We start from the raw sequence: 27,171 nt of genomic DNA, 5'->3' as shown, positions 1-27,171 counted from the left end.
TCAGCCCCATTTGTCACCTTACCCTTGGAGCCCAATTGTATGTCAACTTCACGTCCCCGCTGATGCCTGGCAGTGAGGGAGAGACCACAGGTCACTTCCCTATGATCTGCTTTAGTCGCCATGGCTCTGATCAAGCTTGGCTGATGGATGGGTGCCCTGTTGTTGGAAATGTCTCCATGGGGTTGCTCAGGAAATACTCCTTTGCTGTATTTTCTGGGTGGCATCTACTGCTTGAAAGCAAGACATGTGGAAAACAAGGAGTTGGGTTTTGTCCTTCTTGGAAATCCAGAGTTTTAAAGAGATCTGTGTCGAGTTATGTACCTAGGTTGAGAGACCATGTTTCAGGTAGACCTGTCATTCCCTTTGCTACAAACCCTGTCAGTGGCTTGGTGACATCGAGTGAGCAGTTTGTACACAGAGACCAAGATTTTCCTGGTTTTGTATGTTTGACAGTCACTTTTGCCACCCCCTGACTAATTTCTGTTGAACCTCACAAGGGTGATGATTCTGAACATTCTCTTGGCTTGATTCGCAGCACTCGGAAAGGAGTGAATGAGATGTGCAGCTCGGAGCGTTGTTTCTGAAGGGAGGAGTCGTTGTCTTGAAGAGGAGTCCTCCATGAGCCTGGCCGAGGCCCGGGATCTGTGTGAAGTGGACTAAGGATTTAGTAGGATGTCAACTGAGACAGAACTTCAAGTAGCTGTGAAAACCAGCGCCAAGAAAGACTCCAGAAAGAAAGGTAGGGCTGATTTGTTCCTTTCTTACTGGCTATTTATGTGTGCAGTGTTTTATCTCTGGAATGATTTATAGCACTGTCTTTGTGATGGCATATGTTTTTTAATGGGCGCTAGCATTATTTGCTGTTTTCTGTACTCGCAGTGTATATTTTAATGGCTCACCATTATGCCTTGGGTAAAATCCAAAATTATTTTCCTAACATATAAAACCCTTCCTGGTATGCCTTCTACCCATCCCTCCAGTGAGCAACGTTCTCTGCCTAATCCTCCCCCCCCCCCCCCCCTTATCCAACCTTGTTTATCCTCCAGGCATTCTGTCTCTTGGGGTTCACTTTTGCAGGTTTCCAAAGTTCTCAAATTCCAGCAGCACCAGAATCACCTGGAAGGCTTGTTAAAACACAGATGCTGGGTCTCATCCCCAGAATTTTGGGGTTCGGGAGGTCTGGGGTAGGGCTCACCCCTGCATTTAGAACAAATTCCCCAATTGTGCCGATGCCATTGTTTCAGAGTCCAGACTTTGGGAACCACTGGACAATTAATCTAGCGCAAAATCCTTTTGTCATTCCCCGCTTGTTCCTAGGCTGGCTCCCACTTAATCTTCAGGTCAGTCTTTCCTTCCTCCCCGCACTGGGTTAGTTGTTTTTGTTTGTTTTGCTGCAGGAGCACTTTGTTAGAATCTCACTTTATTCAAAATTTCCCATGTTTTTTGTTTATCGGCTGGACCAAGCATTCCTGCAGAGCCGGACCTCTCATTCACCCATCAACTCCAACACTTGGAACGTGCTTGACCCTGAGCGGGCACATAGAGACCTGCTAATGAGGACTGGCATGCATAGTATGGTAATGAAGTAACTCTCACCCTCTCCGTGTTTTCTGGAGAATTGGGTCCCATGGCTTTATGACCATGCCTTTCAGGATGTTTGTCTCCCGGTTGCAATTAGGCGTAAGCGACTTCGTGCTGTGTGTTGTCTTTCTCTCCCTCATCTTCTGAGCTGCACGGAGGACGATTAATAGACTTCTCTTTCAGGTCTTGAAATCTGTCAATATGGGCTTGCAAACCAGGATGTACTCAGTTGCTTTGTATAAGCAGTGATTCGTTTGAGACACTGCTGTGCCTGCCCCGTCATGTTTCGTGATGGCATTTGTCTGACACTCTATAGGAAACGAGGGACATAAATGTAATACACAGGCAGTTCCCAGACAGCCAAAACCTCAGGAAGGATGGTAAATGTTGCTTTGGATGTTTATTTGAAACACAAATATTTTGGAAGCAGCCTATTTTATTTGCTAAAACTTAATGTAAATCTTGTATTTCATGCATCATGGTCTAAGAATAATAGAAGGAAAGCAAGTCAGTGAGAGAGCAGGTCTTGAGAGAACTGCTACATGGAGAAAAATGATTGCAGAGCATGATAATGCACTAGAATTCAAATGCTTTTTCAGTGAAAACTGACAAGTTATATTTTTGCTTCAGATTTAACCTTTCCACTAAACTTGTGCTCTTGAATGCTTAATGCATTAAAAATTGTATCTTGCTGAATATCTTTTCATTCTTAATTTTAAAATGCAAAACCAGGAGCTTTCTAAAATGAGGATTCAGGTTTTCAGAACATTGGCTTAGTTGAAGATTTGGGATGGGAGTATGAAGGTGACTTTTTAGAACCTCCTCATCTTCATGTCTTATAGGACTCTAAAATCAGCTCAATACATAATGCAAGGAATATCTCCTAGTGAGTGGCCAGTACCATGGAGTCTGGACAGGCAGACCTAGGTTCAAATTATAGCTATGCCAGCTCCTAACTGTGTGACCTTAGAATGTTACTTAACCTCTCTGAGCATCTGTTTTCTCTCCTATAAGTAAGGATATTATATTAAAGTTCAGAGGCTTACTATGAAGAATAATTGAGATAAGACAGATTAAATACTTAGTATAGTACTTGGCATTTATTAAAGGATCAACAAAGAGCCTTTTTAAAAAAGATTGTATTCATTAATTTCACAGAGAAAGTGGAGGGGGGGTGACGGAGCAAGCACCAACAGGGGGAAAGGTAGAGGGAGAGGGAAAAGCAGGCTTCTCCCTGAGAAGGGAGCCTGACTTGGGGCTTGATATCAGGACCCTGGGATCGTGACCTGAGTTGAAGATTGATGTTTGACTGAGCCACACAAGTGCCCTAACAAAGAGCCTTTATGTGTGTTTTTCCTCTTCCTTTTCTCTTTTTCCTTCCCTTTTCTCCTTATCCTTCTCTCCTTACTACTTGTTATCTCCTTTCTTCCTGTCCTCTCTCTCCATTTCCCTCCTCTCTTCCTTTCTCTTTCTCTTCTCCCATTTCTGTACTCTTCTTCTTCTTCTTTTTTTTTTTTTTTTTAAGATTCTGTTTATTTATTTGAGCTAGACAGAGAGAAACCATGAGTTGTGGGGAGGAAGAGGGGGGGGGCGGGAGAATTAGACTCCCTAATGAGCAGGCAGCCCAATGCGGGACTTGATCTCAGGACCCTGCCGAAGGCGGCTGATTAACCGACTAAGCCAACCCACCCAGGTGCCCCTCTGTGCTCATCTCCTCCTCCTCTTCATTTTCATCATCAGCATAATACTGTTTTCTCTTACCCATTCTAGAACCATGGGGATCTTAAAAAGTATATAGCTGATTTGTCCCAAAGTAAGATTTTACAATTGTTCTTAGCTATATAACAGTGATAAACAATATGTGTTCTTGATCGACTTCTCTGGCTCATGAAAGCACATACCCACATTCAAAAAGAGAGAGAATGTGCTCCTAACAGGATTAATTTATTTCTTACTCTTCAGTTTTCCCTGTGGAAAAATAAGTATTCCATTAAGCAAATGTTGCTGACTGAGCCAAAATATGTAGAATTTTAAATGGAAATGTTAACAGTTTATTTATTGATCTTGACTCTTGAATATAAAGCATTACTAAAGTTTGTTACTAATTCTTCCAATTCCTCTTTGATTTTCTATGGAGGCAACATAGAACCTCATAAGTAGGTTTATGTCTTCCTCTCTGATCCTTAAGTAATTCTTTTTCTTGTCTTATTGCATTAGCTGGGTCTGTCAGTACAATATTTAGTAATAGGAGGTATTCTTAATTTGATCTTCAATTAATGGAAGTGCTTCTAAGTTTCCTGTAACTGTGATATTTGAATTTTTACTAGAGTTTTTTTTTTTATTATTTCTTCTTCATTTATTGTTTTGGGAGTGTTATTGTTTTTTAATAAATCCTGAATTTGGACATTGAATTTTGTCATATGCTCTTTCTATATTTATTTCAATGATTATACATATTTTTCTTCTCAGTTTATATCACAGTGGATTTTACTGATAGATTTTTCTAGACTTCATTTCTAAGGTAAATATTACTCTTTCATGATATATTATTTTCTATATATAGATTTGATTTTTTGGTATTTTACTTAGGATTTTGATATCTATATTCATCAGCATGATTAGCATATAACTTTCTTTTCTTGAAGAATCTTCGTGCCTGGTAGTAAAGTTTTTAATTTCATACAGTGATTTTTTTGGTGTTCAGGAAATACTGAATGATATTTAAGCCCTTTTTTGAAAAAATGGTTTTCTTTTTTAAGTAATTTTATTTGACTTTTTAGAAGGTATATATTCTCTTAACTGAAAATTAAAACAGAAAATTAAGCATGCCTAATCCCATTATTCAAAAATAACTGCTCTGGACTGTTTTCAGGATGTGTGTTGAGATCAAACTAATTCATACAGTTTCATATCCTGCTTTGTTATTTGACATTATATCATAAGTACATTTCTCATATTACTACATGATATTATAGACTAGAGGGGGTGTTTTTGCCCCTTTGGCAAGATTTAGATGTTCCTGGGGCAGATATTTTATATCCTAAAAGAGAATACCTGACAATACGGGTCATCTATCAAGAGTGAGAGTGGCATAAAGAAAAGTTAAGAGGCCCTTTAGAATTTCTCACAAACGTATCACCTGCTTCTTTAACCCAGGCTTTTGAAAGGAAGTGAGAGAGTTTCCAACACAAGTCACCTGGGGGCATATTTCACCATAAAATGCATTTCTCGACAGGCCCTATAGGATACGTAACTGGAGTATTCACAATTCAAATAAGGAAGACTTGAACGTAGTAAGAAATAAAGTTGTTTTCCTCATTTCATTTTTATTGGATTGTGTTGCTACACATGCAGCTTGTCCAACGGTGCCTATTCCGGGAGTGGAGTTGATGGAGGACGGGAATGTAGATTTTCAGGTCCGTTACCTGCCATCAAAGGGGGAGAACAGCTGGTGCGATTCTGGTTATTTATAAACCCTGCACCAGGCCACCCAGTGGAAGACTGTGAGAGAGGAAGGGTCCCAGGTGAGCAGGTGCAGGAGTCTTTGGGGACAGTGCCTGGGGATTTCAGTCAGCGCCACCTGGCAGCCGAGGGTGGTAGAAAGTGCACTCACTTCGGAGCCAGACCTGGTTTTGAATTCTAATTCTTTTCCCTCTTGCTGTGTAACCAGAGTTGGGTTATTTAGCCTCTTAGAGCCCTGCCTCAATGAGTGTGTGTGCATGCACGTACGCAAATAATACTTACCAGAAGGGCGGGGCAGGGGGGCATCATGGGTGAAGGTCCAGTGTGGGAGCCACAGCGTGGCTGCCCTTTTCCTTCTGAGATCACTGTTCAGCTCTGTCTCCTGATCTTCTAGAAACACCTGCAAATAAACTTACTCACTTTCCATGTATTAGAGTTATGTCCAAGGATCATTAGTTAGCAAAAGAATAATAACAACAAAATGCTACCTTATTTGCTCCCTAAAAGATTCGGCCCCGAGCATCCGAGCCCTGATGGGTCTAGAAGTTGGTGGTCATATGGCACACGCATTAACTTTGGAGCCCCAGCAAGCTGAGTTTTAACCCTGGCTGTGTGCCTTAGTAGCTGTGTGAACTATTGGGAAGTTTCTTTTTTCTTCCTTTTTTTAAAAATCTTTTTATTTTAAAATTTTATTTATTTATTTATTAATCAGAGAGAGAGAGAGAGAGAGAGAGAGCACAAGCAGGGGGAGTGGCAGGCAGAGGGAGAAGCAGGCTCTCCACTGAGCCGGAATCCCAATGCGGGACTCGATTCTAGGACCCTAGGATCGTGACCTGAGTCAAAGGCAGCTGCTTATCCGACTTAACCATCCAGGCGTCCCTATTGGGAGATGTCTTAAAAATTCTGGTTAGTTTTGGTTAACGAATGGTTTCAGTAATGCCATAGGGGTTCTCATCCTTCACTTGGTCAGTTAGCCCTGGAAACTATCCTATTAACTAGGGCTTACCCCTGAGGAGTTTGTACAGTGCCATCACATTCATCATCTGATTGGATCCTTGGGACTGGGGTAATTAATTAAAAAAATTCTTATTATGACGCCTGTGGTTGCAGAGCTGCTGTTTCCCTGCCTCTGCCTGCTGCTCTTGCCCTGCAGGGAGGCTGTCTGCCATCTGTCAAGACCTTAGCCCAGGGCTCCTGCCTCGGGCCACTTCCGCTTTTCCAGCTTCCGTTTCCTCAGGCACCAAACGGAGGCGGAAATTAGATCTGGGCAACCAAATCTGAAACCTGGAGGAAGCATTAATGAACGAATGAGGTCTTTTGTCCACAAGGATTTATCCAGCCCCGGTATGAGCCCTGCCAGCAGTCAGTGTTCTGTGGGGAGAGAGAAGTTTCTGGAAAGGAGACCCTGACTGCAGGCAGTTCATGTAGTTGAAGACCTTCCACCTCAGGAGGCTCTTCTGATTTTTTATAGTCTCATCCTCTCCTTGAAAAGACCTGTTCTCTGCTTTGCAGCTTTGATTCATTCTCATCCTATCACTACTCAAAAGTTAATGTTTTATTTTTACCCCACACTCATATTTATTCCTTAAAATATGGCACGTTCCTCATAATAAAATAATTCTTAAACTCTTTTCATGGCTTTTCTGACTTAAAAGCAAGTGAGTTTTCGTCTTCATAAACACGCGTAAGACAATATTCTAAAAGAAACCTGAGTAAGTTCTCTAGAAATGGAGAAACAGAAAGGGTTCTAAGGAATTTACATTCGGAGGCTAGCTGGAGCCTCTTGCTCACAGATGAGCTTCTCAAAAGAAGGACTTGCCGCTGGTCACTCCTTTGGGTAGTGGCAGAGTCAGGGCTGGAGGCCAGGAACGGCTCCCATGGCTGGTGTTCCTCCAGCTCCTTAGACTGCAGACAGCTTAACCTTCTTGGGATTGCCCTCTTGGGATTGCCCTCTTGGTGTGTTTGTTCCCTCTTCTTTACACTGAAGACTCCTGGAAGAGGTCATGCCTTAGAAGCGGATGAACTTTAGTTTGATTTAAGACTTGACACGACGTCTGCTTGTATGTCTCAGGCTAGCTACTCTAACTTTCTAAAGCTCAGCTTCTTTATCCATAAAACAGGGACAAGAGCACCTATCTCGAAGTGCTGTCATGAGGATTACACGAGTGAATAAACCTACAACACCCAACACAATTCTCTGTACATAGACCCAGGATGAGGAACTTTCCCTTTCCCTCCAGCACCCCAGCTCCTCACTCAGCCCTGAGAGGCAGCACGCCTCCTAGTGCTGTATGACATCAGGGAATAGTAGAAGGCGCCCTTTCCTCCAGAGGCACCTGGGGGTATCCCTGAGAAGAAGGAACTGGTTCATCTTCCAATGGATGCTTGTTTCAATAATAATGGGCAAGGCAGACAGGAAATACAAAGGAGAATAGACCGTGTTGTTAAGGTATAAATGTTTATTAATAGCCATCATTTGTGTTGTGCTTCCTGCGTGCAAACCATTTTAGATAAACTGTCCCCAAGGAGCCCAAATCTTACATCGCCCCATGGAACACATGAGAAAATAACATTCAGAAAGATCAAGAGACTTGCTCTGGGTCACGTGGTTTGTCTGCATAAGCTGGAAAGCCCTGGGTCTGCCAGACATTAACGTCTGTGTGGTCTTCCCTGAAAACATGCTCTGGGTTTGCCCTGTGCCTTGATGCCGGAGGCTGGTGGTTCCAACAGAATTACAGGGGGGCTACACTCTTTTTTTGGCAGGGGAGGCATGGAAACCAATGAGGCACATCACACAGATTTATGGCACCATTCTGCCTTGGCAGGGTTTTGGATCTTGGTGTGCTAATTGTTCTCTCCTGACTCTGTGATTTGCAGGCTTTGGAAATTCAAAATCCAGGATTTAATTACATGATGACATCAATTTCTCTGAGGTTGATCCATAAAGCTCTGGGGCTGAAGGGCTTGGGAGGGAGGGAATACAGTTTTGGGTCAAGAAGTCCAGTCCTTTATGGTAGGACTGGCTGTCAGATCATATGATGTGTGGTGGGGAGAGAATTCTGTACTCTCTGCGAGCACATGGTCTTGAATTTATTACAGGACACATCACTCACTGTGGCCATTCCCTGAAGACAAACTCATTTCAGGTTTCATTGGTGACTTAGTTCTGGGCTTCACTTTAACTGGTTCCTTTATGAGAAGTCAGGCTTTCTTCAAGCCCTCCTTCACATCCCTTTCTTCCCTGAATGTGTTGTATAACCCCAGCAGCATACCAAAGAGGATAACACCCCAAGCAAGCCATCTGAGTTTTGGTCCCCATGTCTTTGTCACTTGGCCTTCTCTTACCCTGAGCCACACCAAGCTTCAGTTCCCAGAACTCACCTCTGTGACACCTATGTGTCAGCTCCTTCTACCTGGGTCCTCTTTCCCACCTGTCTATTCACTTGGCCAACTCCTGGTCAGGACCCAACAACCATTTGTCTGAGCCACCATCCTTAACGTTTTGAGCTTCATAAGATTCTCGATTAATCGCTGACTGTGAGCCCCTGTGACCTCCTAAATGCCTTCCAAAGCTGTCCATGCTCTCTCCTCATGGCTCCTCTCCCAAGGACAGTCTGGGCTGCCTTCATCTGCCATCTGGATTGTTCTCACACCCCTCCTAAGGGGTTTGCGGGTTTTCAGTCTTTTCCATCTTCAAGCTGTTCTGGACACTTGGAGATCTGATCACGTCTCCCCTCTGCTTCAGACCCTTCAGGGAGCAGCTCTGAGTGCCCCCAGAGTGACATCCACACTGCTTCTCATGGTGTCCCAGAAGCCACACCTGGTCCAATACCTCCTTATCTCTCTGGTCACATCTCTCCATGCTGTCCTGCAGTGATAGTCCATTCTGTGGCACAACTGAATTAATTTCATTTCCCTAATTATACCATATGATTGTTCCTATTAAGGGTTTGGCAAGTCCTGTTTCTTCCCCAAAGAATACGTTTTCCTTTATTTCTTTTCAGAGCTAACTCCACTTATCCTTTAGTTTCAAGTTCAGTATTACTGTCCTCAGAAATGTTTTGGTGCCCCCTTACAGTCCACGCCCCTGACCCCCAGCTGCAGGTCATGACTCTTTTGCGTGCTCTCAGATGTCTCATGTTGCTCACTGTTATATATTTTTAGTCGTCTTTTTGTTCCTCTGTGTCGCCCATTAGGCTGGGAGTCCTGTGACGGCAGGGACCGCACCTGTCTTGTTAGTAACCACGTCACTTCTACCACTGAGCACGGTGTTGAAAGATGTAGGTATGCAGCAATGTGGGCAAATGAATAAGCAGGTGAACGAATGAATTTATGACAGAGATAAGCCTCCTTCAGCTGGATTTGTGAGGGGTTCCCTAGCACCCTGCACGTACTCAAATCACCACACTTGCCATGGTTTTCCTATCGGTTTTGGCTTATTTTTCTGTCTCTACCGTTAGCCCTGAGTTCCTAGCACAGCACTCAGAACATGGTAAGTACTCAGTCAGTGTTTGTTGAATTGGTGATCACGTGGTGGGGCCGGGGTGGGGGGATGATCTGCACAAGGAGAAAGAAAATGACAAAACACAAGCATTCCCCTAATGCTGGCTCTTGAGATTCTTATTATGTCGCCTTGAAAATTCCTACCATTCTGTGAACTACTTCTCCTTTGTGATGTGTGTCCAATCACGTCTGGTGCCGTAATTTAGCGTGATGTGGGCCATATTGGTAGTAAAGCTATACGATTTGCCATATTAGTTCATCCCACTGCTTCATTAAGCTCAGTGTGCTGCCCGTGGCCGTGGTTGGGCTTGAATTTTGATGTTGGGAAGAACAAAGCCCTTTACATTATCCCTCCAAGTCCCGTGAGTCAGGTAAGAGCACATGCCTTTGTGGGGCTGGAGAGTGTTCATCTTTGCAGATAATCAGCACATGCCCCAGAGCGTGGGGTTTTCTTATCCACGCGGTTTGCTGAGTGAGCAGATGATGTTCCAAGGTGTGCTGGGATTTCAGCAACCCCCTCCTATTGCCGCAAAGCCTCTGGGTTGATCAGAGTGCGTATGTTGCAAGACTGAGCAATTCCGCACAACCCATCAAGAGAGTACATGGAGATAAAAGACAGAGGAGAGGTTTGCTGTGGGTGAAATGTTGTTTCATTTAAGCTTGAAAATAACCTTTGGACAAGTGTCCCCATATTAGAGGAGAGGCCACTGAGGCTCAGACGGATGAACAGCTTGCCTGAAGTCCATGCAACGAGGAGGTAAAGGAACCCATTTGCGGCTAGATCTCTCTGATCCCAGGTCCTTTCTACATGCTTCACACTAGACTAAGCTACTCCCTACTGAACGGTGTGTCTTCTTACCAAATACCGTGTAAGGCTTACACTGAAAGACATCATCCGTCAGAGTCCAGCAGAAACACTCTTAGGTTGCCATGGCCATACCGAGAGGAAGGAAGGAGGGCAGAATATGTGATACAGTAAGGAGGGGAGTTGGAAAGGCAGAGGAAGCTCTAGGTCTTCACTCCCCTTCTCTGGCAGGTGGGAGGTTGCTGTACACAAGGGTTCCCGGTGATTGACTAGGAACATTTCCCTTTCTAAGGAGAATGCCAGTTATTCTGTTTTCCAGATACAAAAAGGTAAAGACTAGGTGAACTTGAGGGACTTTGTGTGCATTCATCAGAATGCAATTCTAGCTCATAATTTGGAACAAGCACTCCAATTTTGCAAATGCCTCCAAATCGATGAGTCGTCCCATTAATCCATTTCACCTCCCAGTGGGCTTCCCTGCATCAGAAATAATCATGACAATGCTGGTGAGCAAGGTAGCTACTGTCTGTCCGCAGTTAGAAAGTGTCAGGCATTGCATTTGAACGCTTACATGTATTTTCTCCTGAACAAGACCTTGAGGGAGCTCCTCTTTTTAAAACCCCAAGTTTACAGACAAGGAAATGGAAATTAAGGAGGCAGGACAGAGTTCATGCCATGACTCCTGACCTTATGCTCTGAACAGACCTGTAGTTTTACCTCACTCATGCATTCAGCAGGCATTACATGTGCCTTATGTGCATGTGGACCTTCTGAACACATTGACTTGCTTGGCCCTTCCTGCACACGCGTGAGTTTTCTCCAGTTCATTCTCTTCTCCCTGGGGAAAAAAAAATCGCCCGAATCTCAGCTCACTGCCAAGGCCCACCTCATCCTCTGAGACCCAGCTCAGAGAGCACATCCATGAAGCTCTTTCTCAGCATTCTCTTCCCCCTGAAGCCTTCATTCCCCCATGATTTTCAGCATGTCGGGTTTTGACAAAGTTTTTCCTCCAGAGAAAGCTTTTCTGTCTGTCTTCCATCAACCCAAAATGCACTTAAATACCTCTCTTCCTTACTAGATTGTGTTGTAAGTAGAGACGTGATGGCAGGGACTGTTGTCTTGGGCATCGTTATATCCTCTCAGAGCTGGGATGAGAATTTACCGAAGAGTTGTCAGTGTGCAAGATGGGAAATGACATTAATTACACGACTACTCAGTGCAAGCAGAGAGTATGGTGAGAATACAGGATTTGATGAGGTCGGTAAGACTCCCATTTTACAGAAGAGGAAACATGAACTAAGTTCAGAATATGTCCAAGGTCACCCATCGTGTAAATGGAAGAACATGAATTTTTAAACTTCGCTCTCAATGATCCAAAGCCCAGGCTCTTTCTGCCATATTCATTGTTTCCCAGAAGTGGCCGTCAAATAAAACCCCAGTGAAAAGCTCAGTTCCTGAGGGTCTGTGTCCTGTTGGTACGTGGCAGCAAGATTTGCAATTTACTTTTACAAAGAATTTATATATCATCATTGTAGATTCACTTCCCTCAGATGGGGGACTGTCATCACTTGAGTTTTTCAGTTCCCCTGACTGGTGATACCGCTCTAGGGAGAGCTTGCATTCCGATTGTTAAACCAGAGGCAGGAAAAGCCACACAGGAACTCTCTACCCTGGAAGGAGCCCAGCAGATGATGAATAGCAGACCTGAATCTTATCATGTATTTCAGGATGATGTACGGGACTGTTGGAAACTGCCTTTGACAAATGTGCACGGGAAGGGGAATTATCTCCAACAATGAAAAATGTTCTTATTATGTGATCCTAAAAAGGATCAGGACCCCTATCATTGGGAAAATGATCATCCCCGTATCCCTTATTAACAGCGATATGGAAGCATGTGGTAAAGACATTGGACGTTGGGCTGAAGCTGTGATGGATAGCCGTGAGTGCTGAATCACGTTGGACTTATGAAAGGTAGCGTGATGCTTGATAGCAGGTGGGAAATGTGCAACTCGCTGAGGTCACTTTTAGCCCTTGCTTCACGAGCCTCTGCAGGACTTGTTCCTGCTATCTTAGCCAAGTACCCAGCAGCTTTTGGTCAGGCCCAAAGCTATGATTCAAGAGTAGGAGGTATGTGATACATGTTTGTAGGAAATAAAACCATTTCCATAAGGAGGAGAAGACAGGCATTTTAAATATTCAATCTTACTTTATTTTCTCATTTCACACGCTTATGTGGAAACCTGGCGTCATAGAGATTCACCAGCCTACCCGAGGCTAGAAACCGGCAGAGTGCAGATTTGAACCTGAACAGTTTGATTTCAAAGTCTATGCGCTTTGCAGACCACGGTAGTTTTCGGTAAATAAGCTCCTGGTTGGAGTTCAGAATAATAGAAATAGAAACAACCGAATGTGTATGTGAAGTGCGTACTGCGGGCCCTAGCACAGGGTAGATGTTGAAGAGATGCGAGTCTTCCTGCCTTTCCTCCTTCCCTCTTTCCCTCCTTCTTTCCTTCATTCCATTCTTGAGTGTTTGAGTGTTTTCCAAAACCAGGCAGAGTGTTGGCCACAAAAGATTATAAACAAGTCCTGGGCTTAGGGAACTTGAGATCTCTCCCAAAGACAGACAACTAAGAAGCAATTAGAGTTCATTACAGTAAGTTGAAATCCCAGAGCAGAGATAAGCAACCACCCAAGGGCTTCCCAGAGGTTGTGCCATTTAAATAAAGATTCTTGGAGTGCAGATTTATTACTTTTTTCAGTTCAATGGGTGCTTTGTGAAATGTCTTCTATTATTATAGACACTGTCTACCCATTAGATTTAAATCCCTAGTTGTGAAAAATAAATCCTACATTGTCCTCTGGTGAAAAGAAGATCAGCAGATCAGAAATCTTGCTGGGCCAGCCACGGCCTCCCCCCGACTTGACTTCTAGAGTAAACGGCCTCTCAAGTTGTACACATATTTTATTCATGTCCTATTACATGTAGGACCAGGCACATAGTATGTGTTCATTAAGCATTTGTAGAACAATAGAGTAGCCTATATTAGATAGGTAATTCTTTGGCCTTTGGCCTGCATTTTCCTAGAATCAGTAATTTATATTCCATTAGTTTTCCTTTGATGTTTTCAAGTAATGATTACTGTGGCTTCTCCTCCTGCTCTCAAAGTTATAGATTGCAAATAGATTTTTGTGTCTTTTGCCAATGCTGGTCAATTTTAATGGCTGCTTCGAGCACTGTGTGGGGGATTCTGAAGTCATACCCCAGCTCTGAGCAAGAACCGTTAACATTCAGGCGTATTTTCTTTCAATCTTTTATTTACTTTATTTTTTTTTTGCACATGAGTGTGTGTACACAAACATGCAAACACGTGCATTCTACTTTGATCCTACTGGGTATTTAATTCTGCATTACTTTTCCACTGAATCTTACCATCTAAGCTGTTCCCATGTCATTATAAATTGTGCAATTATCACTTTACAATAAGCGAGGCGATCTCACTTCCCTGAGCTTTTACTCACAAGCTCTCCTTCCAGACCCTTATGTCATTGTTCAGTTTTTTCAGTAGTTCATTCTAAATTTGTCAGATCTCACTTGAGCTGTGGCACACAGAATTGCTTTCAGTGGTTGATGATTCATTTCTCTTTTCATCCTTGGACTGATGCAAATGTTTGTCTTCAGTATTTTGTGGTTGAGGGATGATGCTAACTTGTTTCCCCACAACAAGAAGAAAAGGAGACCTTGGGAGTGGGCTCCCCTCTGTGGGCGTGTCCCCAGCAGGGGCCACCACTCCAGGAGAGCCTTGAAATTCAGATTTGCCAATGGATGCCTCTAGATGCCAGTGATTCTTGCAGTTCACATCTTTTAACCTCAGCTTTATCAACTTTAATATGTTGTCCTGGTGCCTTGATTTTTTGGTTCATCTGTTTTAATGTGATGAAATGTAAAGATGGAGCTCAATCTTGTCCCCTCACAGCGACTGTAGGGGTTTTCAGCTGATCGCCTATCCTCCGTCTGTTAAGGATTCGAATTTTAAGCAGCCAAAAATACGTTTTCCTGGTATCTGTCATCAAGTGATTAGTGCAACTATTTAGTTCTGGTCGTCTTTCCTATTCTTGGTAGATTTATTTTCTCTTCTTAGAATTCTACTGCCGCCCTCTCTGTCTGGGAGACTGGAGATGTCATTTAAACATTGCTTATTAGGATTCCAGTATTTGTCTCTCATATACAGTCAGCTAAATCAAAAAGTCAGACAGTGTTTTTAAATTGCAAATTTAAATGACAATTTATAGACCAGGTCTACTGGAAATTTTCTGTCCTTGGCATCCATCACTGCTTGCGTGTACATAGTTTTATGCTCCTCTCTTTCTCTCTCTTTTTATCTTCTTGAGAGCACAGCACACATATCCATCAGAAGGATCAGAACTGCTTGCAGTCCAACAAAAATGCAATAAAAATCTTGAAAGGAAATGAAGACAGACACCGTATCCCAGACCTTCTTTAGATACTCGTTCTCTTCCCTACCCCCACCCCTGCCTCTTAAAGAGGAAACTTGCATTAGTCACTTTTTAAAAAAAGTATTGAAGCACCTGGTTTAGTTTCAAATAAAATAAACATTCTCCAAAGGCCTGAAAAATGCCAAATATTGTTACCTCAATTAATTTGCACGATAAACCAATGATAATGACACTATTATTAGGAATGATGTCATAGCTGATATTTACTGAGCACTTACAATGTACCAGGCACCGTTCTGTGGGTTTCTGGTGCCGTTATTCACTTAAGGTAATAAGATGTTGATTTCTAAAAGAGAAGACTGAAATGCGTGGGAGCCGGCTTGCTCGGGGCCCAAAACTTGAGTGACTGGTGGAGCTCCAGCTTCTGATGGAGACAGAACCCTGTCCACCACGCTAGCTTCTATTTTTATCTTCAGTGAGAAAACTTGGGGCCTACTTATTATCTCTATTTTGTAAGAATGACAGATTGAAAAGTCATCACACCATGCTTTACTGAGTTTTAATTTTTAGCAGATTGGGTTAGAAGGGGTGGGGGTGGGGCTGTAAACCTTGAAATCATCTTCTTCTACCGGTCCATTTTCCCTGGGATCAGAGTGGATTGGCAAAGCATTATGATCTTCCATTTCAGAGCTGAAGTATTATCCATCTCGATGGGGGAAATCATCTCTAAAATCCTTCTGAAGCCAGCTGCTGCAGAGGTTGGTACATTTCAGAAAATGCCTGCAGTACCCAGTAACTTCGGTGATGAAAATGAACAGAGTCAAGTCTGCATCTGGAGGCCTATATTGAGTATGCGCTCCCCGCCCCCCACCCCCACATCCATGTTGTGTCCTGTGTCTCCTCTTATCACAGAGCCGGGAGGTCTGCCTTTCAGCCTGTGCTCACCGGGCTCCAAAGTCAGCAGCAGCTGGGGGGTGTCAGGGCTGCTGGGGTTCCAGTCAGACAGAGGAGGTGATGATAGGGAGAGATTGAAGGACTTTGTCTTGCCTATGAGAAGACATGGAGAAGGAGCCAGAGGAGGCTAGGGGAGCCATCAGACCACAATGCAGGTTTGGTTCCTGAGTGAAAGAGGGAAGGAGGGAGGGAGGGATGAAAGGGAGGAAGGAAGGAAGGGAAGGTAGAGGGAACATCTCAGACTTTAGTAAGGTCATTGTGGAGTCCTTGAGCCAGAGTCGGTCATCAGAAGAGGCCCCGCCTCCTGGGAATAGGCCTACTTGAGTCTCCCTGGTTGCTCCATCATTGGCTGGGAGCAGCCTGTGGGAAACATGGTCTTGCTGTAGACATGGGATGGGTTTCTGAGTGCGACAGTTGGGGCTATTTCCCTTCGTTACAGCTAGAATTCTACCAGATGCATTCTCATCCCCCCCCCCCCCCCCCCCCCCCAACCGATAGTCAAGGTACCTAAATCATTCACCCCTCTAAGTTCTTCAGTTAGGTGGTGTGATGAGCAGTTCAGATTCCTCCCCCCATGTTACCCCATATGGACACATGTTGGTTAAAAGCAGGTGCCGATTGAGATTGGGGCCCTGGATTCTCTGGCCAGTTTGTCCAGCAGTCCTCAGAACATTTTGTTCTTTCGAAGCCTGCGAGGCCTGAAAAGAGGGGATTGAAAGCAGCTATTGGGTTGGTAGCCCGAGAAGGAAGCCCTCTTTGTACCTGGTGATCTCCCCACACCTCTTTTTGTGTCACAGGCAAAAAGGGAATGTCCATCCCCTCATGCCCCTGCACCCCCACCAATGCCAGGAAGGCCAGAGTGCCATTTCTGGAACATCTTTCTGATGGCCAGCATCCTAGGGTCTTATTTAAGTAGATTCCATGAAAACGACCAGTAAGGCCCATATTCTTTGAAGCATAGCCTAGTGATTGTGTCACTGTCTTCAGAATTCCAAACTGACCCATCATAGCTCTACCATTTATCAGTGGCAGTTACTTTGGGAACTTCAAGTCCCGTAAGCCTTCATTTCCTTACCTGTAGAATGGGAGCGATGGGACCGATCTCTAAGGGTGAGAATGCAGACCAGATGTAGTCATCTGTATAAGGGCTCCAGATGGCATTAGACATACATGTGCTAGCTTGCTGCCCTTCTGACTATGGGAGAACCAAAGTCCGTGTATTATGGCTGGTTTGTGAGACCTTAAGTCTCGTGGAAGGTAGGCTGGATGAGCCCGTGTGCATGCGTCCATCCCTGCCTAGCTCTGTGCCATAGGTGGTGGGGGATGAGTGGGGGCACTGCATCTGCCCCTTTTGTGCCTTCTAGAAGGTTACAGCTTAGCACTCAGTGTTACTCGTTGGTCCTCAAACACTCTGTGCTACCTTATGCTTCCCTGCTCAGTCTTCACATTGGCCTTCCTCCAAAATAATTTGTTGCTTGGAGCAGACCCCACTCATGAAGAAGCAATCTGGAAGGCTGGGCACCCTGAGAGCCTTGAGCCGAGCACTGAAAAGGCAGGCACTCACGTATCTTCCTCTCATCTCTCCAGAGCTACTTTGCTTTTTCCAGACTAGCTTCCTGTTTCTCCCTCTCTGCAGTCAGGCTTGCCTTGGTCACTGTGCTCATGGCCAGCTTTACTGGCTTCTGCATTCAAAATCTCAATGAAGACTGAGTCACAGGGTCCCCATTCCAGATCTCAGGCAGGGAAAATCTGTAGGCTCATCCCACCTGACAGTGGGCTGTTCAAGAGTTAGAGACCTATGACAGAGGTCCGAGAGCCCACGCTATGGGCAGTGGGAGGGGATCGCTATGCAAAGTAGTGAGGCGTGGTCTGAACAGACACAACCACCAAAAAGATTGAACTTAGATGTTACTTCCTCCTGGAAGTCTTCCTCTCCTGGGCTGTTCTGATTCTGGGCACTGGCCTCTGTTGTGCTCTACTTCCCTTAACCCCACATCTGTCTTCACACCTGATGGTGCATCCTGAAGGTAGGGACGGGACCTACTTGGTCTTTGCAGGCACTGCCAGTGTCCAGCAGGTACTCCGTAAATAGTTTGGACACCTAAGTATCATCTGGGAAACTGACATATAATTGTACTGCAGAAGAAGTACTTCCCAGTAACAGCATGAAGCATCTGCTTTGCAGAAAAACAGTTGTCCTCTCTGCCCCACCCTCACGCCTGCCCCCAAGGTGCAGTAAACATCCATGGGGACAGAAGCAGGGCTCCGGTGACTGCCTTTCAGGTGCAGTCATGCTCCGTGTCTTTGATCCTGATCTTCTTTAGGTATTGAATCCTGAAGGGCCTGCTGCATCTCCTCACGGAACAGCCATCCGGCACCCCACGTATTAATGCCAATTAACCTGGGAAAGATGAAAACTTTGGGACTTAATGAGCTGAGTTGGCACCCTTCACTCAGCACTCCAGCCTGTGTCTCTTCAGCTGCTCCCACCAACTGGATGGTGTCAGGTTTGGCCTTTCTGGGGAAAGGCTGACAAAGGCATTTTTACTCAGTGTTTTCCAACTTGTCCTTTACTTTTGGGTGGCTGACCTCAAGATTTTTGGAGCCACACTCTTCAGAAGCCTCGTTTGAGGCCATACCCGTATCCCCACCCATCCCATACTCCGCCCCATAATGCAGAGGGGCTGAGACTAAGGCCTTGTGTGAATTGGGAAGACAGCGCCTGTGTGACATCCCAAAGCAGCCTTTCCACTTAGGGGCTGTGTGATAGGGCCGAGTGTGGTGCGTGGCACTAAGCAGCTCTGTGAGTGTTGGTGGAAGGACTGTCGCCCAGCACACGGCTGTGTCACAGCGTGTCTACTCCACGAGCACACCGTAGTGCCCATGATGGCATGACCGGCACCCTTACCAGTGCCTGTTCATGGTAGTGCCCAAGTAATACCTGTTGCATGAATGAATGAACAAATGATGAGTCGTGATTAGGAGCTCTAGCGGGAGAGAGACCTGTATTGGAATCCCATTGCTAGCACTTCTGTACACTATGAACACGGGCAGTTTGCTTCCATCTCTCTCCACCCCTGGTCCTTCACTCTTATTGGAAGGACCAGTGCTTCTCATGGTTTTGGGCTTACATGTAAAGTGCTTACTTAGCCCGGTGTCTGGCACATAGTAAGTAGTTGTTCTTTTATTATTGATGGAGTAACTTTAAATAAAGTGCTGGATACCCACATCTCAGTGCCCTCATTTATACAATGAAAATGCTTCTCTGTGCTGTACGGGTTCGTATGAGGAATAATTTGATACTGTGAACAGCATGGCCAGGTCTGGGCTCAGAGCTCCATAGATGAGAGGTGATACCAGCCCCATCACGAGAAGGCTCGACGGGCTCAGGCAGTGACCACCCAGCTCCCAGGGCCATGCACAGGAGGAAGGGGACAGGTTTGGAGAGGGGCTCTTCTGTAGCTCCCCGACATGACAGTCATTTGCGTGGTCAGACACACAGGGCTCTGGTCTTCTTTTGCCTTTCACCTTGAAAAAACTCGGGCTTTTCAAAGGGATCCTAGGCTATATTATCAGACTTTCACCTAGCAAGCTGTTCTTTTCAGCAGACTGACTTTTATAATTCTCATGACCAAACGCCAGCCCTTCTTTACCCAAACCCCCTTAATCCTTTGATCTTGTCTCAGTCACAAGAAATGATTGTCTGCTACGTCTTGCCATACATGATTTAGGGAGGATTACTGAGCAACCGCAGTCCATCCCTCACCTTCCCCTCCCCCACCAGCAGTCACTTCCTCCTGTGAAATCCTCCTGGGGCCCCAGACCCCAGGAAATATCCTTGGAAAGAAAAGAGCTAGGCAGGGCAGCTGGGGCAAAGGCAAGAGGTTGGTAAGAGGTTGAAGGGAATATTCCAGAGGAAGGGAGGACAGATGTGAGTGTGGAGGTACTGTTTTGTGAAGTGAAAGAAAGCCTGTTCCTGCGGCTCAAGGTAAGCAGACGTGCACCTGGGCCTCGTCACCCTGTCACCCTGCATGTCATCCGGCATGACTCTCCAGTGAGGTCTCTGAGGTGGCGGGACTGCCACAACAACTCCCGGGTGCTCTTCCAGAACAGAACCACAGGACCTGGGTGGCTTGCCTGTAGTCACAGGGTGAGTGACGGCCTCTTCCAAGACTGGACCCTAGCTTCCTCCAGCAGATCTGCTCAGCAAGATGCAGGGCTAAAATGTTCAGTCAGGTCTGGTCCTGTGCCTGTTGCCGTCAGATTCATTCTCTAGCCGGACACGGCAGAGTGTCCTCTGTCACCCGGGGAGCTGCACCTTACAATCCCATTCTCCCCATGGCTCTTCTGACATTGGGCTTCAGGCAGGGCTCAGCCCATGGGGGGCACGGGGGGGAGATGGGAAAAGTGGGGCAAAGGGGGATGTGGGGGGCCCTTCTCTTCCTCCCTCTCCTTCTGGTTGTGGTTCTGGCAGTCGCTACATCCTGGGGATGCAGGTCCTGCAGGATGGCTCTTGTCTTGGCGGCCGCAGCCCTCCAGGGCAACCTTGCGTCGTTCCAGCCACCTCTCCACAGCCCCGTCTCTCTGCTCTGGGCACTGCACCTCCTCCTTTTGTGGGTCTGTTCCCAGGGCTGGTGGCAGCTTCCTGCACTCACTAATCCTTGGATCACTTCCTTTTCCCCTGGCTTTTCAGCTCTTCCAACACCATTGTAAGGGTTCCCTGCACTAAATTCCCTCTTTGAATAGCTGGCAAGGGTTCACTTTGTTTGATGGGTCCTTGACTGATCCTTTGTTTGAAAACTGGCTCCCCTAATATGTGAGAACTAGAACTTCCGGGCCAGCTTCTTAACCTGCAGAGCCTCTTCAGTCACCTATGAAAGGGAGATTTTAGATTTAGAGGTTACATGTGTATAGAAGCTAACTGAGGGCTTGGCGCATAGTAGGTGTTTAATGAGTGGTAACTCTTTTATTCCAAGTCACTGAGGAAGAGAGTAAGGCCCTGTCAGGGAAGGAAGCTGGCCTTTTAATTTTCAACTCCTAGCAGGATGCCACACACTTAATAAAGTAAGTAAACTTAATAAAGATATATACGTACATATATATATGTGTGTGTGTATATATATATATATATATATAGAGAGAGAGAGAGAGAGAGAGAGAGAGAGAGAGAGAATTCAACAGAAGGATGAATTAAGAGACCACCACTATCATCCCAATAATCCTAGGACTTCGAAAAAAAGATTCAAAGAGGATTCTTTGGATTTTCTAGTGCAATTCTGTTAATAGTTTCATTTTGGAGGCCCGTTTGACGCGTTAATAGCCATAAAGTCAACAAACGGAGAACATTCCGGTAACCTTCGGAAGGTACTTAATTGAAACAGCGCAGGTTGTGTCCTGTGTCCTGTCTCCTTTGCCCTCCTGCAGTGTCTCTTTCTCTCTCTCCTTCTTGCTTCCTGTTTCTTCTCTTTGCCCCAGACAAGTTGAAAGCTGAATCCCTTAACGGTTCTCAGCGCTCTTGGCTGCACCGCTGGTGCACACAGACATTTGTCTGCCTCAGAACTCTTGAAGGAGTGGCCAGATGCTGCTCACTTTGGGGAGGGGAGTTGGAAGGTTTCATTAGTCACACTTGCTAAAAGTGTAAAACCTCTGGTGGGCTTGTTGAACATGGGGAAATCTCTGCATGTAAATATTTATGGATTAAGAATCAAATATTAAATATTTACTTCAGCTTCTTGGAATTATAAATGATTTAATAAAACCTATGGGGAGTTGGAATGGCTTTGGTTCAGAACCAACCCATATATTTAATTGTTTCCCCAACCCCCACCCACTCCCTTATGTCACAGCAGCATGGCAGAGTGTGGGGTGCCCGTGGAAAAGAAAGAGAGCTTGGCTTTCAAGTTGGGGTCTGGTTCATTCTCATTTTTGCCTTCTGTGTTACAGGATATGTGTTTCAAGTAGGCATTCCTACAGGCCTGTGAGGGTGAAAACCCCACCCTTCGGGGCTGTATTTCTCAGTTGTACCATGAAGCACAACCCCTTTTGGGGGGGGGGGGGCGGTTGTCAGGAAACACAGGTGCCATTGCCCTCCCAGTGATCAGTCAGTGGGCATCTCCGCAGGGAGGGCCTGGCACCTGTATGCCTCAGGAGCTTGAGCTAAGAACCATGGGAGGCGTCTCTGAGGCTACTCATGGGAGAATCTTGACAAAGACTTTGCAGTAAGATAGATTCTGATCTGAATCTCATCTCTGCTGATGAAGAGCTACGTGCCTTGGAGAAACCCCACTCCGCTGTCAACCTCGGTGTCCTCATCTTTTTTTTTTTTTAAGATTTTTAATTTATTTATTTGACAGAGAGATCACAAGTAGGCAGAGAGGCAGGCAGAGAGAGAAGGGGGAAGCAGGCTTCCTGCTGAGCAGAGAGCCCAATGTGGGGCTCCATCCCAGGACCCTGAGATCATGACGTGAGCCCAAGGCAGAGGCTTAACCCACTGAGCCATCCAGGCGCCCCAGTGTCCTCATTTTTATAGCAGACACTAGAGTGCTTCCGTGGACTAGTTTTCTGAGGGTACTATAACACATTACCACAAACTTGGTGACCAAAAACAAAACCGGAAGGTTGCCTGGGTGGCTTAGGTGGTAACATCTGCCTTCAGCTCAGGGCATGATCCCAGAGTTCTGGGATCAAGTCCTGTGTCGGGCTTCTTGCTCAGCGGGGACTCTGCTTCTGTCTCTCTCTCTCTCTCTCTCTCTCTCAGCCTGCTGTTCCCTCTGGTTGTGCTCTCTGTTTCTGTCTCTGACAAATAAAATCTTTAAAAAAAAAAAAAAAGGAGAGAGGATTTCTATTCTCTCACAGTTCTCACATTCTCTCTGAAAGTCCAAAATTTAGGTGGGTCAGCAGGACTGCTGCCCCCTGTGAAAGCTCCAGAGGAGAATCTGTGTCTTGCCCCTTCTAGCTTCTCATGGTTGCTAGTTGGTGCTTTTGGTCTGTGGCCACGCCTCTCTCCGCTAGTCTCCTCATCTCCCCGAGTGTGGGTCTTTCTGTCTTCAAATAGCCTTCTCTTCTGTGTGTCTCTTGTAAGGATGCTTGTTACTAGATTTCAGACCCATCCAGATGATCCAGGATGATCTCCTTATCTCAAAATCCTTAACTTATTTATGTCTACAAAGATCTTTTTTTTCCCCCCAAATATGGCCATACTCACAGGATCCACGGATAAGGATACAGCAGTATCTTTTCAGGGCTGCCATTTAGCCCACTCGAGTATCTCAAGGGCTGATGGTGATGTCACCGACAACAGCTCTCATGGGCTGGTGCCCATGCCCTAAGTTTACTTTAGAACAAGTCTACTCTGTGTGGTTTGGGGGATGATTGAAATTATACGCCTGCAGAAGCTTATTTTATTAACATTTACAAGGTATTGACATGTATTACTCATTGTTTATTTGAAAATTTATCCCTTCATTCACTGTTCATTCCTGTGAACAACAGTGTATTAGAGTATCTGTCTATAAGGGGGGCAGTCACTAAGCAGGCCCTGAGGATATAATTAGATAGGTAGATGTATGGATGGATAGATTTCTTGAGACATGAACTGGATATGAAGATAGACGGGGAATCTACTATAGTCCAGTGTGACCAGGACCTCAGTGGATATATTTGCCCGGGGATTAGAAGAGCCAGAAATGTGCCCAGGAGACTAGAGGAAGCTTCACAGAAGAGGTACCATGCAAGCTAGATCATACGAGTTGAAAGGAGTTTATTAAACAAGAGGAAGACGTGCAGGCACCACCTGAGACGCTCCGTGTATTCAAGCATAAGAGATCGTAGTGTTTTCGAAGAATGGTGAGAAAGTTAGTGTCCTGAAGCTGCAGGGTTCTCGTAAGGAAGCAGTGGAAGTGAGACAGCTGTAGGAACCAGAAGCCAGCTTTTATTTAATGCCCACAAAGGGGAAAATAGTATTAATCCCATTTTACTGGGAAAGAAAGAGAAATTAGCTTGCCCAGCATCACACACCTAGTTAAAAGGAGGACTTGTGCCCCGTTTTCTGCCTCTCCTTGTGTCAGAGAGCAGCAGGCAGATATCCCTCAGTTCTCTTCTCCCATGGTCTGCAGGTGTTTCTTTGCTTGTGTCTTATTCCTCCAATATTGGGAGCAGCCCTTTGATTTCTAGGAGACCTGCCTTGTGCCTAGCGTGTGCCCCTGGCCTGCCTCATGCCTGGCGCCCCACAGGCATCTAGGAAATCTTTGCTAACTGAGTTTTATCACAGGAGAAATCCTGGATCAAGCAGGAGAGCTGGCTGAAATTCTTCCTGAAGTCCTCTCTGACCTCAAGCTTCCAGACGGAGTTTGCTTACATGGGAGGCTGAGATTTTCTTCTGGAGTCAAAATACACGGATACCGCCCGAAACCTATTGTTCCTTATTTCTCTGGGGGCAGGGACATATTTCCACACACAGCCCGCTCTCCGTCTGCCACATGCTTGTTTATTGGTTTACACGGTTACATCTATTTACGTTTGCCGTCCACATGAGTGCTGCTTTTTCATAATTCATAGAAACGTCGCACAAAATTAATCTGCAGTGAGAACTCGAACTTGACTAAAGCCAAGCGCCCTGCCTGCGAATGTCTTTGTTCCTGACAGCATATCCTTTGGAGCCCTTTTCGGTGTCATGTAGGTTCCAAATTCTCCTTTAAGGAGAGCCAGATTGAGGAAATCACTAATCTCTGACAGTTGTGTAGATATAATTAAAGATATACGAATTTAAAAATACCTGCTCTCTCAAATTACTTCCTAAAAGAACAGGGAGGGGAGAGAGAGAGTTCTATTTAAAATGTCAAATACAGATGCATTAGGCCGGTAGTCAAAGCACTGTATGTCTGTCATTCATGAAAACTGACAATTAGGTCCATAAATAGATTTTACAGGCTTCCACACAAGAACACACATCCTGCACATCTCAGCCGCATAAAGATGAGGAGCGGGGATGGCAGCCGCTGACTCACGGGAAGGGAGCAGCCATTGGGAGGTGATAGTGAATGAGATGTTTGGAGCAAATCCACTGTGCCTGGAGGCTGGGTGTGGGGCTCAGGGGAGGAGGGAGCGCTCAGCAAGGTGGGAGAAGGGTGTAGCATCCATCCCATCATGGCTCTGCCACGCAGCACCTACCTGAACTCTGGCCAGTCTCCTCATCTCCCCAAGTGTGGGTCTGTTTCCTCATCTGCAAAATGAAATAAGTAACAATCATCTCAGCTATTCCTACTTGCATGGGTGGTCGGGGGAGCTGATGAGGTTTGAGCCCACATACGTAAGCTGTTGTTCTGTTCCTTGACATAGTCAGATGTACACCAGGAAGAGACAGCGCAGGTGATCAGAAAGCGCGTTAAGACTGCATCAGGGGAGCACAGAGAAAATGCCTGAGAGTAAAGCTGGACTTGGCCTCAGCTTTGATAGTGGGAAATCCAGCCAGGTGAGCAAGAGCCTGGGAGGTGGTGGGGACAGGGCCGGGAGGTAGATCCATTGTAAGACTTGCTCTCAAGATCTGAGCTCCATGCTTTGGGGTCCTCACTCTCTAGATTGAACCCTATTCAAGGCACTTGGCATCTCTGACCCTCAGTCTCCCTCTCCACAAAATAGGTGAGATGGTTCTATAATTACATTCTCCACAGGACTGATGTAAAATCAGCTAAAATCACATTTAAGTGTATGGAAATTGTGGTGCCAGCGTGAAGTTTATGACTGAAAATATCATGATCCCATTGGAAAGGATCAGAGAGGCAGGTCTGGGTACCCATCCTCTCTCCTATTATTCATTCATTCATCCACTTACCTTATTCGATAATCCTTTTTAATTTACTTATTTCTTATGCTTCTTGTTTATTATTTGTCTTCCATCGATGGCATGTTCCAGGTAGGCAGAAATTTTGGGGTCTCTTCTGATCATTGAAATGTCCCAAGAGTCCAGAAGAGCTCCCATCACCTAGTAGGTGAACAATAGATATTTGGTGAATTAGGTATGTTGTAGTTTAGGCATTATGATGGGAACAGGTACTGTGGTACCGAGGAAAGACTCTTTTCTTCAAAAAGTTCATAGTTTGTTTGGGGGTATCAAGGGGAGACATAGGAACCAATGGGTCTAATGTAAAATATTAAGCACAGTGTGATATGTACAGAAGATATGCTCCCCAGCTCTTTTATAATGTATGAAAGAGGGTTTTCTCCCAGGCAGGGATTAGCCAGGTTGGTGCCCTCAGGGAGCTGGTGTTTCAATTGGCCCCTGGTGGTATAGGGCAGCAACCATGGTATTGGAATGAGGCACACTTGAGTTTGAACACAGACCCCACCACCATCACACAGCTGTGACCTTGAGTAAGTAATCACTCTGAGTCCCCTTCCTTCTCCTGAAAAGCTTTGTGAAGATTCAGAAAGAAAAAAAATGTAACAAAAACCATTGACACAAACGCCGGCTCTTCTCGAATGGCTTCCAGTCCACCCACCATTCCTTTGCCTTTCTCTCCAAACCTGAAAGAAATACAGCTTTTCCAGGTATTTCGTCTGTGAGATAGTTTTTCTCTCTGTGTCTCATATTACCAGTGAGGTCTAGCATCTTTTTTCCTTCTCCTGCTGTGGCTGCTCCCACCATCCCTACTTCTCCTAGAACACCCCCACCACGGCCGCCATTGTTCCTGTGGCCGCCATCGCTCCTGCGCCTTCCCTGTCCTCAGCTTCCCCTGGGAGCAGTCCCCACACCCTCTGCTATGATTACCGCCTCCCGTCCCTGCCACGATCAGCCCTTGTTAATGAGCACTTACTAGTCTAGGCATTGCACAAAGCATTTCGTATTAATCATTTCATTTAATCATCACAGCACTTGAGGAGAAAAGGTGTTATGTCTCACTCGACAGACGATGAACCTTAGACTCAGTGAGTTTACTCGTTTCCCAGGTCACAATGCTCTTGAGAGATGGATGCCAGCGAGAGCCCCTCTCTAGTCCGTGATCTCCTTGAAGGAAAAGAAGCCCTCACACTGGCACATGCGTGGAGCCCTCACACGACATTCTTACTGCCTGGACAAGGGCACCGTGCTCAAGTCTGTGGTGTTGAGACACCTGGGAGGTGGTACCTGTATTTCTAGGATCGGAGAGCAGGCCGTCTCAGGGACCTTCCCTCTTACACTCTGGCTGGGAACAGAGGTGTGAGGGTGGTGGGCTCCTACCCACTGCAGCCAGAGGAAGAGGCTCTGGGTCCTCTTGATCCCATTTTACATTATGGGTTCAGTACCTTACCATGGGGAAGCCTTGCCCCTGTGGTTAGACTAGATGCAAATGAGCCTCTTAGAGATGCAAATGAATTTCCTACAAAGAACTCTGGATCGGAGCTGAAAGGATGTGTGTGACTAAAAGCAGGGA

At 45.6% G+C, this 27,171-nt stretch overlaps 1 protein-coding gene across 1 annotated transcript in view; it reads left to right on the top strand.

The window, feature by feature from the left end:
- Positions 1–672: 672 nt before the first annotated feature.
- Positions 673–27,171, top strand: part of LOC111143422 (DAB1, reelin adaptor protein) — a 270,575-nt gene continuing 244,076 nt past the window's right edge. The window contains exon 1 of the mRNA XM_022497154.1: positions 673–739. Within this exon, the coding sequence (XP_022352862.1) occupies positions 673–739 (67 nt within the window). The remainder of the gene's footprint in view (positions 740–27,171) is intronic.

The sequence above is a fragment of the Enhydra lutris genome, unplaced genomic scaffold (assembly GCF_002288905.1).
Source record: "Enhydra lutris kenyoni isolate GAN:26980312 unplaced genomic scaffold, ASM228890v2 scaffoldscaffold9, whole genome shotgun sequence".
NCBI lineage: Eukaryota > Metazoa > Chordata > Mammalia > Carnivora > Mustelidae > Enhydra > Enhydra lutris.
This window is presented reverse-complemented; position numbering and strand designations above follow the sequence as displayed.